Source organism: Triticum aestivum, chromosome 7B (genome assembly GCF_018294505.1).
Source record: "Triticum aestivum cultivar Chinese Spring chromosome 7B, IWGSC CS RefSeq v2.1, whole genome shotgun sequence".
NCBI classification, from domain to species: Eukaryota; Viridiplantae; Streptophyta; class Magnoliopsida; order Poales; family Poaceae; genus Triticum; species Triticum aestivum.
Window position 1 is genome coordinate 36,180,745 of NC_057813.1, and position 14,697 is coordinate 36,195,441.

The window sequence follows — 14,697 nt, forward strand, 5'->3', positions numbered from 1 at the left end:
AATCGCCAGTCACCAAACCCTAAGAAAATTCCAACCACCAACAGACTAATTATCACTCGTAAATCGTAACAGTGTGCGTACTGATACATAGACTCATACACTATGATTTGTGTTGTACTTAAAATGCCATGACTGTGCATGGATTGATGTAGAGCCGGGGAGACCACTTGTCATCATGGATTCGCAGTGCGGTTCCATCTGATCTGAGGGTTACAGATCTAATTTAGAGCAACTCTAGCAGAGTCATCGTATTGACAACCTCCATATCCTATATTCGCAGCCTCCATAATTATGAAACCCACTCGTCAATGCTGCTGGTGGTGGTTGGTGGTTTTTTGGGGGGCGGGGGGCTGAAGTTTCCTTCGCGCAACATGGAATTATAGGTAACTACTGCTACTGGCGACTGTGAGAAGGGTGTTCCATATACTATCAGACAAATATGACAACTCTGCTAGAGTATCTCTTACCTTTCGTTTCACTTAGCCATAGTTTTTGAGTTAAAAGATGAAAAGTCAGGATAAAACAAATGTTTGTTGGAATTGCTACACAATGTTATGGGAGACTTAATTTACCGATATACGTCAGTAGTGACATTATCTCCTTCGCCCCCCACGTCTATCTTGGCTCCTCCCTTGATGGAAGAAGTATGGTGCATCTAGCCGCACCTATTTGGGATAATTTGATAACTTATTGAAATTTGAGGGGATTTGACATACTTTTGTATACTCATCAGCTGACACGAAATATGTGCAAGTAGGATGTTCTCAGTAAAAAACATTAGGTACAATTTTTCAAGTGTCACCACTGTGGGGGAAAATGTGGCAAGATCTTTTGTTTTAGCCCAGCAAGATATTTTGAATGATGTAAAACCTGTCACAAAGTCACGACCGAAGAAAATGTAAAATATAATAGCAAATTAATATATTAGTATTTATTCCTCTCACTTCAATAAAATCAAGGACCAGCTCAGGAAAGGAAAAGGTCTAGAATCAATTACCAATATGTTTTACTAATTAGTTAATTTATTTTTTATTTTTTGGTGTTGTAAAAATTCCTAAACTATGATTTTTTGTATTGAAATGACTGCCACGTGTGTGAAACTATCATCATGGTATCCATCGAACCACTTTAAGTCTCGAGGGACCAAATAAGAAAGAGAAGCTCTTATGTACCACCTATATACTATTCAATACTCAACTATCATATGAATATACAACCTGGAAAAAAGTGATGTCCATGAGGGTCCCATATGCCAAAATCAGCCCTCTATCTAGGAAAAAAATTCCGTGCGTACCGGTTGCAAACTTCATTCTTTGCAACCCGGACGTCATCTGCTGCCACGTGTACTGCTCGACATCGTATGGCCTCCTCACGTTTGCCCCACGCGAGACGCAACTCGGCTCCAATCGCTGCAGGCACGCGTACGGCTTGGCTGGAAAACTGAACATGTACGTACGATCCCGGCTCCCGTAACTACGCGGCTGAGATTGCTTGTTTCCTATTCTGATCAGATACGCAGCTGCAGGCTTGTCCGCCGACAATACAACATCAATCAGATCCAGAATTGCTCATGGCCGAGCAACCGGAACAATGTCCTCCACGCGATGCGACTAGCCGCCAGTTCCCTGGCCCGAAGCTTACTGCAGCAGGCGGAACGATAGCCATGTCCTCCGGCCGTCCAAGTGCGTCCTCTCCCTTGCATGACCGGATCGTGTTGTCGCGGTCTGAAGCAGAACTACAGTCGAGGAGGTCAGGAGTGGCCATACCAGACGCCACGACATGCATCATGGACTTGCCGCCGCCGCAAGTCATGTCAACAGAAAGCCAGCAGGATGACACGGTCGCCGATGATCGTGGAGCGAGCAGAGAGCAAACACTACAGGTGCAGCAGTCTCCTGGCTCAAATTTGAAGAAAAATTATCTTTCGCATTGCATTGTGCTAATATAAAATTTTACTGTCAACTTTGTGCATCGCAGGTTAATAAAGATGGACAAACGTTGATTGTTCCTGAAGTTGGAAAGACTTATGATTCAGAGGAAGCTGCTTATGACATGTACAACACATATGCCGGCAAAGTTGGATTTAGTATTAGAAAGAACCAGACAAAGCGTCGACATGATGGTAGCATATACCAAAAATATATTGTTTGCAGTAACGAAGGTCATCGAGAAACTGCGTCGTCCAAGGACACTACAAGGACTGGTTGCCATGCCCGTATTCAGTTTAGTGTTAGCAGAGAGGGGGTTTGGACAGTGCAAAAGGTTGTAACCGATCATAATCATTATCTTGCTAGTCCCAATAAGGTGCACAAACTAAGGTCCCAACGACGTGTTATAGAGGCAGACAGACATCTAATTGGTCAAATACGGGAAGCCGGGATGAAGCCATCCCAGGTGTATGACTTCATGGTAGCGTTTTAAGAAGGACCAGACAAAGTGTCATTCTCAAAGACGGATTGCAATAACGAGATTGGTCGTGAGCGCAAAAAGTACTTACAATCAAATGATTCGCAAACACTTTTGGAATACTTGAAAAATAAGCAGAGAGAGGATCCAACATTTTTTTATGCCATTCAAGTAGATGAGAAAGATGGTCGGATTGCTAATTTCTTTTGGGCAGATGGCCAGTCTATCATGGATTACGCATGTTTTGGAGATGCTGTATCATTTGACACTATGTTTCAAACTAACAAGTTTGAAATGCCTTTTGCTCCAATCCTTGGAACCAACCATCACAAGCAGACTATAATTTTTGGGACATTGCTGTTATTTAATGAGACCATTGAGTCATCTGTTTGGCTGTTTGAAACCTTTCCAACCGCAATGTCGGGTAAGCATCCAAGCACAATTTTTACTGATCAGGATGCGGCCATGGAAGGAGCAGTTGCATATGTGTTTCGAAATACTAGTCATCGACTTTGTCTATGGCACATTTATCTTAATGCTGCTAAACATCTCGGACATGTAATTCATAAGCATCCTGAGAAGTTTCTACCTGATTTCAAGAGATGTGTCTATGAAGATAGATCAGAGTATAAGGTCAACAAGAAGTGGTTTGAATTGTTGGATCAGTACAACCTCCAGGACAACGAATGGATGGCAAACCTATATGAGTTGAGGGAAAAGTGGGCTGCTGTCTATCGTGACTCATTTACAGCTGATATGAACTCGACTCAAAGGAGTGAAGGTATGAATAATGTTTTCAAGCAAAGATTTCATAGGAGACTCGGTCTCTCGGAACTCCTTGTAGAATGTGAGAAGGTTTCTCATAGTCTTCGGGAAAATGAGTTGGATGCAGATTTTAGTTCACGCCGAAAGAATCTGATTACTTACTCATCTAAGTTGCCTTTGTTGAAGACCACATCTGAATCATATACAAGGAGGATGTATTCAGAGTTCGAGGAAGAATTTACAGGACAATTTTCAATGTCTTGTAAATTGTTACAAACTGAGGGGCCAGTCATGACATACATGGTTACACATATGAAGAGCGAGTATGGAACACAAGTTATATTCAATACAGAGGATACTACCATTACATGTTGTTGCAGAAAGTACGAATCCGCAGGTATGTATGCTCTATTTAATTTGCAGTTTACTAGTTTCTAATACAAATTGATGAAATATGGCATCCGTATTTTACAGGTATATTGTGCAAGCATGCTTTCAAAGTTTTCAATGTGAATGATGTTTTCATTTTGCCATCACAATATATACTAAAAAGGTGGACAAAATATGCAAAGAGAGGATATTATGTTGAAAAACTAGGTACCGAGGAGGAAAGTTTGAAAACGCATGCTGCACGTGTCTCACGGAAGGCCACGTCCGTTGCATTGAAGTGTACACGATCAAAGGAACTTCTTATTGATTTTGAGAAAGTTATAGATAAGTTTGACGTACAAGCAGATAACTCTCTCAGCAAGATTGAGGAAAAATCAAATGAGGTTCCGCTAGTTTCAACTACCGACACACTAAAAGGTACAATATCAATTAGAGTTCCCCAGATGGTAAAAGGTGCAAAGAGTAAACAGTCAAAAAACTCATTTAGGAAGAAGAAAGGAAAGAAAAAGAATAGTTCTAAAAAGAAAGGTACTGGTCCTACACATTCTAGCAAGCCTTTTCTATTATATACTTCTATAGTTAGTGTTCAATTTATTTTTCAATTTTTGTCTGAAAATAGGAGACCCAAGAGATGCAGTAGGAAATAGGGAAGATGACATTCATCCACAGGAATTGATGGTAAAACATATGACTTGGACTCGGCATTACATTTTCATATTTTTCTTACATATTTGTATGAACAATTTCACATTATATCACACAGGATGTTACTACTGGTACCATTGACATTTCTAGTATGGCTGCTCCGTTGATCGAAGGCGGATTTACTAATGCCGCAATTCCAACCTTTGCAAATGATGCGTATGGGCAACCTACAGGCATGTATGCTCCTTTCATCCAAGGCGAATATACAAGTCTGTTGCTTGGAGTTCATCAGGATGCCACATTGTCCTCGTCTGCTAAAAAGTTACATTTTGATGAATAGTATTTGGCACAACCTATAAGGAGTATGATCCTTTGGATGTAATTTGGTTTACCCATGAGTTGTAATTGATGTACTGTAGCACACTGGATTTTTTCTTCATTTGCAATGTTTGAGTTCTTGATGAGTATGTACGCCAAGCTGCTAAAGAAGTTATAGAATTTATGAACTGATGTATTAGAATAGAATCGTTTTCCAAATTGCAGTCTAAATAGTTGTCAGATTTCATAGTAAAAAATTGAGCCTCACACTAGAGTTTAGGCCTACTTAATGACAGTAAAATATAGCAGCTTCGCTAAGGTGCATAGAAAATCAGAGAAACTAGAGAAACACTGACATTTTTTTAACACATCCATCAAAATGAAGATTTTATATTATCCAAAATGTATTGTCAGGGAGAACAATCAGCTATAGGCTGGTACAAAGTTGTCATGAATTCAACATCACATTTGCAAGATTTGACATTCCTAGTCTAAGTCTGCTCCATCAGCAACCATTGCGTTCTCTTCAACGGTTTTTTCAGCAGATGTGTTATTCCAACATTATACTTGAGAGCCTTTGGATAGAACGACGGGGGAGTGTTGTAGCTATTGCACGAGTAGGTGGCCTCCAGTTTGCTCTTCGCTCCCTCATGTTGATGCCTACCACATCCTTTTAGGGATAATTAGTTTTGTGCCCCTAGTTGTGTCCCACTCGTCTGTTTTACCCCTAGTTTCAGAAACTCACCTGTTCTGTCCAAGCCACTTTGGGATTCTTTCGTTTTTGCCCTTCCGTCACGGTTCCGCTTGGTCAGCGCAGTTTGACCGTATACGGCGCTCCGTTTTGGACACCAGATGCCCCTGGCTTGGACATAACCCACTCGGGGCCAGCTCACTCTCATCCCCACTCTCCCGTTCCCCACTCACTCTGACAAACCCTAGGCGGCGGCGACGGCGACCGAATCAGCACCCACCAGATCCACTCCTGCTGGCAACCTAGGCGGCGGCAACGGCGACCGAATCAACGCCCACCAGATCCACTCCTGCTGGCGACCTAGGCGGCGGCGACGGCGACCGAATCAGCGTCCAGCAGATCCACTCGTGCTGGCAATGGGGGACAACCTGGACGGCTGCGCTGCCACACGCGGCGCCTGCGAGCGAAGAACACGGTCATCTCAGAGAACATCACAGTAAGTTGCCCCATCCCCTCCAGATCTGCTGTCTCTTGCCTCTGTCCCCTAGATCTTCTGTTTCTTGGTGGATTTAGGTTAGGATATACATGTTTGCATCTTATTTAGGCTAGTCTCTTGCTGTATTTTAATATTGTGACATGTTTGCATAGGATGGATCCTGCTAGAGCATTTAATCTCAGTGTTAGAATGGAGACATGCATTTTATCTGGTGCTGGTACAAAAGGAAAAGAACAAGGCTTCACATTTCCATTAGTTGTGGACAACAGTAGCACATTTGATCAGTTAAGGGCAACAATTGGTGCCAAATATCCTTGGGGATTATATGATGCTGTGGAGATAAGGTATTGGGATGCATCCAAAGTTGCTTGGGTTCCTATTCAGTCTGATAGTGAGTTAGGTGTCATGTTTGCTACCAATGCACAAACCATGTCATGCAATATGGAAATCAATGTTATTCAGAGGCCTAGATCACAGAAAAATTCCAATCCCACTGGTTCAAGGCCCTCTAATACTAAAGCATCTGGAAAACTGACTAAAATAAGGGCAACAAGCAGCAGCTGCAAGCCACCTACAACTCCTAGTGCAAATGTTCAGTCAGAGCATTCTTGCAGTAAAACCCAAGCTAAACCTAGCATAGCTGTTGATCCTGTTGTGGAGGAAGCAGAGCCTGATGCAGTACCTTTGTCTGATGAAGAGGATGAGAAACTTTACCCAGGATATACTGAGCACAACATGGAGGAAGATAAAGCAAATGAGTCCTACATTCCTGCTGAATTTTCAGATACAGATGAAGATGAGAAGCTAGAGGAAAAGGACAATGCAGAATTTGGAACTAAAGATGAGGACATACCTGTAATGATGTATGACAAAGAAAATCCCTCTATTGAGGAGGGGGTAGTTTTTCCTTCTGCAGTTGAGTGTAGAAATGCAGTTGCAACTTTCTCAATTAAGAGTGAAACAGAGTTCATTATTTTGAAAAGTGACCCAACAAGGTTCACTGTCAAATGTGCCTCTGAGAGATGTAAGTGGAGGCTACATGCCTCTTCAATAAGGAGAAGCACATTATTTCAGGTACTTATGCATTTTCTTCTTTATGTAGTTTCTATAGTAATTGTGAAACAAATCTGTTGCATTTACTAACTTCTTGTTCTTCTTCTTTTTAGATTAAGGTCAACCCTTACCCTCACAATTGTCCAAGTGTTAATAGATCTCAGAGATTGAGGGCTGTAAAGAGAAGATGGATAGCAGATGCTTGTATGCAGTGGCTTAGAAATAATCCATGCATGGGCCCAAAGGAAATTCAGCAGAGGCTGACTGAGAAATATGGAGTGGAGGTGCCATACAGTAGGTGTTATTTTGGTAAAGAGCTGGCACTAGACAAGATGTTTGGGAAGTACAGTGAGAGTTTCAGTCTTATTTATTCATTCAAAGCTGAAGTTGAGAGAACATCACCAGGCAGTGTAGTTGAAATCGACAAGCACAGCAGGCCCAAAGTTAAAGAATATTTAGAGGAGCACCACACAAAAATATGGGCTAGGGCACTCTTCAATGATACTTGCAAAGTGGACTATGTGAACAACAACCTAGCTGAAGCTTTCAACTCAAGGATCAAGAAATACAAGGGGCTTCACATAGTAGATTTGTGTGACAAGATCAGGCAGTATATTATGCAGAAATTTGATATCAGGAACATGATTGCCATTGACCATTTTGAAGGCCACTTAATTGTTCCATCTGTAATGAAGGCATTAATGCAAAAACTAAAGGTTTAGAGATGACTTTGATTAGGAGAAGCCCAAAAGAGGCTGAAGTTACTGCTACTGACAAAGAAAAAAGAGAATGGAGGTACCTAGTTGACTTGGAGAACTGGACTTGTAGTTGCAGACAGTGGCAAATAACTGGTAAGCCATGCATCCATGCTCTCTTCTTTATCACTGCTCTAAGAGGTGAAGCTAGTGCAATAGATCAGTATGTGCACAACTTTTACTCTGTTGAGAAATTCAGAGCTACATATGCTGATAACCTTCCAGCTTTGGAAGGAAAACAACAGTGGGAAATTGTGAATCCAGGATTTAAACTCTGTGCTCCAGTTCAAAACAGAGCACCAGGCAGGCCTAGGAAAACTAGGATAAGGTCTAGCAGTGAAGGAAAGGGACTTGGTCCCAGGAAGTACAAGTGTGGCAGATGTGGAAGACTAGGCCACCATGCAAACAAGTGCAAAAATTCATTTGATGCAGCATTTGGTGAAGATGAACATTGGGGAGCAGAGAATGCAGAAGAGCCAGTAGTGAAAGAGCTAGCAGATCCACTGGAAGTAGTTGATGGAATAGATGGAGAGGAAGGATATCCACCAGCAGATCCACTAGAAGTAGTTGATGGAACAGATGGAGAGGAAGTACATCCACCAGCAGATCCACTACAAGAGCCAGCTAGAGAGCCAAGACCATCATCTACAAATGCTAGTGTAGTCAGGTACATTTGTGTTTGTGTGTATGTTTGTTTATGTTTTATTATCATGCAGAAAAGATGAAATGTAATATGTTTGCACTTGTGACAGCCCCAGGAAGAATTACAAGAGGGCAGCAGCTAGAGGAGCTTCTCCAGTTAAGAAGCAGACAACAACACCTCAAGTTCCTGCTGTACTAGCCCCCAACCCAGCAAAGAACACAAGAAGCAGAAGTAGGCTAGCTCCAAATCCAGCTGAGAACACCAGGAGCAAGAAACTGAAGTTCTAGTTCTTGTTGTGACCCAATGATATTCTGTGTGTCCTATTGTACTGCTAGGTGATGAAGTATTGTGTGTCCTGTTGAACTACTAGTTGATGACCTTGTTTGAAGTTGTTGAACTACTGTGTGTTTGAAGTTGATGAACTACTGTGTGTTTGAAGTTGATGAAGTACTGTGTGCTTTAAGTTGTTGAACTACTGTGTGTTTGAAGCTGATGAAGTTGTTTCAGGTTCTGTTGTACTGCTTGCTTTAATTTGATGCTTGTCCCCTTAATGATAAGTCATGTAACAATATGAACGAAATTGTCGTTGTCGACGACAATTAGGTCATGTACATAAGTAATGTAACAAAATGAACCAAATTGTCGTCGTCGACGACAATTTGGTCATGTACCTAAGTCATCTAACAATATGACCCAAATTGTCGTCGTCGACGACAATTTGGTCATGTACCTAAGTCATCTAACAAAATGAACCAAATTGCTTTCCTCATCCAACAACAAACTACATTACATTAAGGGGAACATTAATACAAGGGATCCCTTACAACAAACATACTTGATTCACTCACTGCCTTGAAAATGCAACAAGTACAACACATACAATAATTCCAGCAAACAACGCTACCCAAACATTGAGCATCTCATCTCTCTCCTTCAGTTTCTTCTTCAAAGCACGATTCTTCTTTGTCAGTTCCATATTTTCCCTCTGCAATTTGTGAGACTTGATCCAGCTGTGTTCAACCTCTGCATGTAGATCTTCAAATGCAAGTGCCACACATAGTGGAGGAGGAGGGTCAACCAAAACCACCCACTTGCACTCATCTGGTAACTAGTTACATCAGAAAAGAACAACAGATTTAGAAATTTCACATTAGCAGCAACCAAATCAGAAACAAATTGACAATATTAGTTGATTACATCAAGTGGGCATCCTAAAAAACACCGGCCAGTGCTTGCCCCTCCCCAAGCCACCCGGCAAGCAGGAACTAGCCCATGACCAGGGCATCGATGCTTCGACCTCGATTCCAAGCCGCAGAATGATTCGTCTGGGTGATGGTACTCTAAGACAAACTCCACAATCCCAATCCCATCGATCTAAATCGAAAAAGAGCAAAAAAACCAAATCAGAGAAACCCTAGAATGATATTGGGGTCGAATCCTAATGGAGTGCTTCACTTACCTCTACTTCCAAACCAACCACGGTAGATGAGCTTGAGGACCCGAAGCTCGTCTTCCGCATCTTCTCCTCCCTTCAGTCCTCTCCCGCGCCTCTGGATCTGTTCTTCACCAGCGCCAGTGTTTGATTCCCCAAGTGAGCTCGAGGAGGACGAAGCGGTAAGGGGGCAATGGCCACAGGGGCAAAATTGTCCAAAACGGAGCGCCGTATACGGTCAAACGGCGCTGACCAAGCGGAACCGTGATGGAAGGGCAAAAACGAAAGAATCCCAAAGTGGCTTGGACAGAACAGGTGAGTTTCTGAAACTAGGGGTAAAACAGACGAGTGGGACACAACTAGGGGCATAAAATTAATTATCCCAATCCTAACCGAAGTAAAAGGATGAACAATTTGTATGAACAATTTCACATTATATCACACAGGATGTTACTACTGGTACCATTGACATTTCTAGTATGGCTACTCCGTTGATCGAAGGCGGATTTACTAATGCCGCAATTCCAACCTTTGCAAATGATGCGTATGGGCAACCTACAGGCATGTATGCTCCTTTCATCCAAGGCGAATATACAAGTCTGTTGCTTGGAGTTCATCAGGATGCCACATTGTCCTCGTCTGCTAAAAAATTACATTTTGATGAATAGTATTTGGCACAACCTATAAGGAGTATGATCCTTTGGATGTAATTTGGTTTACCCATGAATTGTAATTGATGTACTGTAGCACACTGGATTTTTTCTTCATTTGCAATGTTTGAGTTCTTGATGAGTATGTACGCCAAGCTGCTAAAGAAGTTATAGAATTTATGAACTGATGTATTAGAATAGAATCATTTTCCAAATTGCAGTCTAAATAGTTGTCAGATTTCATAGTAAAAAATTGAGCCTCACACTAGAGTTTAGGCCTACTTAATGACAGTAAAATATAGCAGCTTCGCTACGGTGCATAGCAAATCAGAGAAACTAGAGAAACACTGACATTTTTTAACACATCCATCAAAATGAAGATTTTATATTATCCAAAATGTATTGTCAGGGAGAACAATCAGCTATAGGCTGGTACAAAGTTGTCATGAATTCAACATCACATTTTCAAGATTTGACATTCCTAGTCTAAGTCTGCTCCATCAGCAACCATTGCGTTCTCTTCAACGGTTTTTTCAGCAGATGTGTTATTCCAACATTATACTTGAGAGCCTTTGGATAGAACGACGGGGGAGTGTTGTAGCTATTGCGCGAGTAGGTGGCCTCCAGTTTGCTCTTCGCTCCCTCATGTTGATGCCTACCACATCCTTTTACTTCGGTTAGGATTCTAGGCATCTTGCACCTGTACAAGGCATCATCCTTGTTCGAAGCACCAATGCTATGCAGTGCCATCTTGACTGAAGCTCTTCAAGCATGCAGGGGGATAAGCTTATGCCTTTTTAATGTTCTACTATAACACTCTGCCAGCAGCAATCCAGTTGACTCTAGTCTTGTACAAACAATTAAGAAGCTTTGGTTTCCTGGCCCTCCACTTCTTCAGATTGTAGCAAATAGATAATGCTACCTGGATTAATCAGAAGTCCAAGACCATGCATTAGCAATTATTCATACAAGGAGGCACATGCTTACACTATCAATTGATAACTAGGTACTCAATAAGGGACTGATACATATCTCTTTTTTCCAGACTTGAGAGATTTGTTAATCATTAATCAGGATTAGAATGAAACTACAAAGCATCAAATACTTTTTTTGGAACAAAGTTCATCCAACTCCATTTGCTTCTTTCCCGATGCAATCAACAGTGATAGAAGCATTCAGCTCTTTTACCTCCCGCATACAACCATCGCTTATGAGCTGTGATACGTATATTCATTCGGCCATCTCGTCTCTCGCCTAACTACCGAGCACTTTAAGAGAAGAATTAGCAAAGCACTGCATGAGCTGGCCGGGGAAATTACCTCTTGCTAACGCAAGTTTGGGCGACTCCTAGCAGCGGCGCGGAGGACACTCCCGACGGCGGCGCTGAAGCGAATCCCGGCGGCGGGAGGCGATCTCGGTGGCGGCGGCGAGGCGATTCCCGGCATCGGCGGCGGGGCTGAATCCTGGCGGCGCAGGATCTGGAGTCATCAACTGCTCTGTTCTATGTGAAGCCGAGCCGCGCATAGCCTATGAGTCATACATCACATGAAAAAGAGCCGAGGGTGCCGTGCCTGCAGCGATTGGAGCCGAGCTGCGTATCGCGTGGGGCAAACATGAGGAGGCCGTACGATGTCCAACAGTACACGTGGCAGCAGATGACGTCCGGGTTGCAAAGGATGAAGTTTGCAACCGGTACGCACGGAATTTTTTCCTCTATCTAAGTATTCACGTAATAGATAAAACATGGGTTGAAAACCCTGGATGGTACCAAAAAAACAAATACCAACCTATGAACACCTCCATGTGGAGTTAAGTTCCCATTGCTTCCGGCCTTTAAAAGATGTAGATTCCCTTCTTCATTTGTAACACACACATACCCGCCCTCTTGGATGAATACAACAACCAACTGACCCTCCATCTCCCACCACCCCCATATGAAAATTTAAAGGTCTCGATATTGCAATATTTGGATAAATCCATAGCCAATTTGATTTGATACGATGGTATTGTGGTGTGAGTTTCCTAAGCATTTCAAGCAACTCATAGTTTAGGATTGATTTGATCGCCTCTTCGGTGGGTTTCCTAGATTTTGTCAAGCATTAATGCCTTGTTTGTTGTGGTCATGATTCCTGATCTATCTAGTTGAATTTTGTTTATCGGTGATAAGGCTATCATATCGACAAGTTCATCTGAATGTAGGATTGCTGGAAATTGATTGGAATACAAAATCGAAGGAACTAGGTTTTGGAGGCATCCAGGAAGATTTATGAGAAACTTTCCATGCACCTTGAAGCACCTTTCTCCTGAGGAGTAGCTTCTTATGAACAATGAGTAATGGTAACATGAAAGTGGAGATTTAGACGATCTTCGTTTAAAATTTGAAACATATCATTAATGTGGCAATGGAATAATTAACTTTGCATGAGGTTTATGATATTTCATACACAAGTAATTGATGACTTAAGGTACAAACAACAAATTTATTCAACAGACCAAAAAAATCATATATTTTATTCCAATTAAGAATGGTATTAAAACTTGAACTCAAGGACCCAATGTAATATAATATAACTGAAAGCACAAGTGCTCCCTGGGTGATTTTGGTAATTAGTGTCAACATATCTCTTGTTGGACTAATACTCTTACCTAGTATGTTTCAGATAAGTTCAACAATGGAGTGGCATGGACTAGAGGATGTGGAACCCCTTCAAGATGCTAAGGACAAAGGATTGGCTCAAGCTCAAAGCACAAGACTCTACACTTTACTTTTAGTGATCCAAGATCACATTGAGTCCATAGGAAATCCAATACTATTAAGAGGGGATGAGGTGTTTCTTAATGGCTTGCTTGCTCAAACTGCTTAGTGATATGCTCCAAAGCCCTCAACCACTTTCTCACATCCACATATGTCCCAAACCAAAAGTCAAACTCGGCCCTACCGAATCTTTCTATCCCGCGCCACCGAGTTCTCTTGACATAGCCACTGCGAGAAACCCTAATCAAGTCGGTCTCACCGATGGGATCTCAGTCTCACCGAGATGGGCTTGCAAATTCTCTGTTGCCTATTGCAATAATTCCGGTCCCACCGAGATATGCAATCGGTCCCACCGAGTTTGCCTGGCCAACTCTCTGTTTTGCTTGTTACCCAAATCGGTCCCGCCGAGTTTGTGTAATCGGTCAAACCGAGTTGAGGCTTTACCCTAACCCTAGCACATCGGTCCTACCGAGTTGATCATATCGGTCCCACCAAAATGCCTAATGGTCACATTATGAACAAAATCGGTCTGACGGAGTTTCACGATTCGGTCCCACCGAGTTTGGTAAGTTGTGTGTAACGGTTTGATTTTGTGTGGAGGCTATATATACCCCTCCACCCACTCTTCATTCATGGAGAGAGCCATCAGAACATGCCTACACTTCCAACATACATTTTCTGAGAGAGAACCACCTACACTTGTGTTGAGGTCAAGATATTCCATTCCTACCACATAAATCTTGATCTCTAGCCTTCCCCAAGTTGCTTTCCACTCAAATCTTCTTTCCACCCAATCCAAATCCTGTGAGAGAGAGTTGGGTGTTGGGGAGACTATCATTTGAAGCACAAGAGAAAGGATTTCATCATCAACACACCATTTGTTACTTCTTGGAGAGTGGTGTCTCCTAGATTGGCTAGGTGTCACTTGGGAGCCTCCGTCAAGATTGTGGAGTTGAACCAAGGAGTTTGTAAGGGCAAGGAGATCGCCTACTTCGTGAAGATCTACCCTAGTGAGGCAAGTCCTTCATGGGCGACGACCATGGTGGGATAGACAAGGTTGCTTCTTCGTGGACCCTTCATGGGTGGAGCCCTCCGTGGACTCGCGCAACCGTTACCCTTCATGGATTGAAGTCTCCATCAACGTGGATGTACGATAGCACCACCTATCGGAACCATGGATAAAAAATCTCTGTGTCTCCAAATTGCGTTTGCACACTCCAATCCCATCCCTTTACATTCTTGCAATTTGCATGCTTTACTTTCCGCTGCTCACATACTCTTGTCATGCTTGCTTGATATGTATTGTGAATGTTAAAACTTGTGCCAAACTCCACTTCAACTTAAAGAAATTAAAAACTGCAACTTTTCTTACTTAGAGTCTATTCACCCCCCTCTAGACACCTCTTCTCGATATTTTCAATTGGTATCAGAGCTTTGGTCTCCATTGCTTTGGTTTAAACACCATTGGAGGAAGATGGACGAGTCTACTTTGGGGAGTCTTAGACATAGAGTGCCTATACTTGATGGAGAGTATTTTCATGAGTGGAAAAATGAGATGCTTGTGATTTTAAATGAATATCATTTGAACAAGTACATTACTAGCCCTTGTGCACCTCATGTTGATCCTATGCATCCTACCCTTGATGAGTCAATTGACATGATTTGCAATCTTAGAACTGTTGATCTTATCAGTAGAGG

General features: G+C 42.2%; 1 protein-coding gene and 1 long non-coding RNA gene across 2 annotated transcripts; one reads left to right on the forward strand and one right to left on the reverse strand.

The window, feature by feature from the left end:
* The first annotated feature begins 1,547 nt into the window (after positions 1-1,547).
* On the forward strand, positions 1,548-3,562 carry LOC123162900 (protein FAR1-RELATED SEQUENCE 5-like). The gene is made up of 2 exons (XM_044580655.1): positions 1,548-1,882; positions 1,978-3,562. The coding sequence occupies exons 1-2, from the start codon at positions 1,571-1,573 to the stop codon at positions 2,419-2,421; spliced, it is 756 nt and encodes a 251-aa protein (XP_044436590.1). The 5' UTR covers positions 1,548-1,570; the 3' UTR covers positions 2,422-3,562.
* A 7,051-nt stretch (positions 3,563-10,613) lies between these two features.
* Positions 10,614-11,783, reverse strand: LOC123163077 (uncharacterized). The gene is made up of 2 exons (XR_006481696.1): positions 11,564-11,783; positions 10,614-11,166 (listed from the first exon to the last, which is right to left on the reverse strand). It is a non-coding gene; the product is annotated as an uncharacterized lncRNA (long non-coding RNA).
* Positions 11,784-14,697: the final 2,914 nt, after the last annotated feature.

Excerpts from the sequence above, each read along its gene's own strand:
- LOC123162900 (XM_044580655.1), top strand. The coding sequence starts at position 1,571 with ATGGCCGAGCAACCGGAACAATGTCCTCCACGCGATGCGACTAGCCGC. Across the intron at positions 1,883-1,977 it reads GCAGAGAGCAAACACTACAG|GTTAATAAAGATGGACAAAC; the intron begins GTGCAGCAGTCT and ends TGTGCATCGCAG.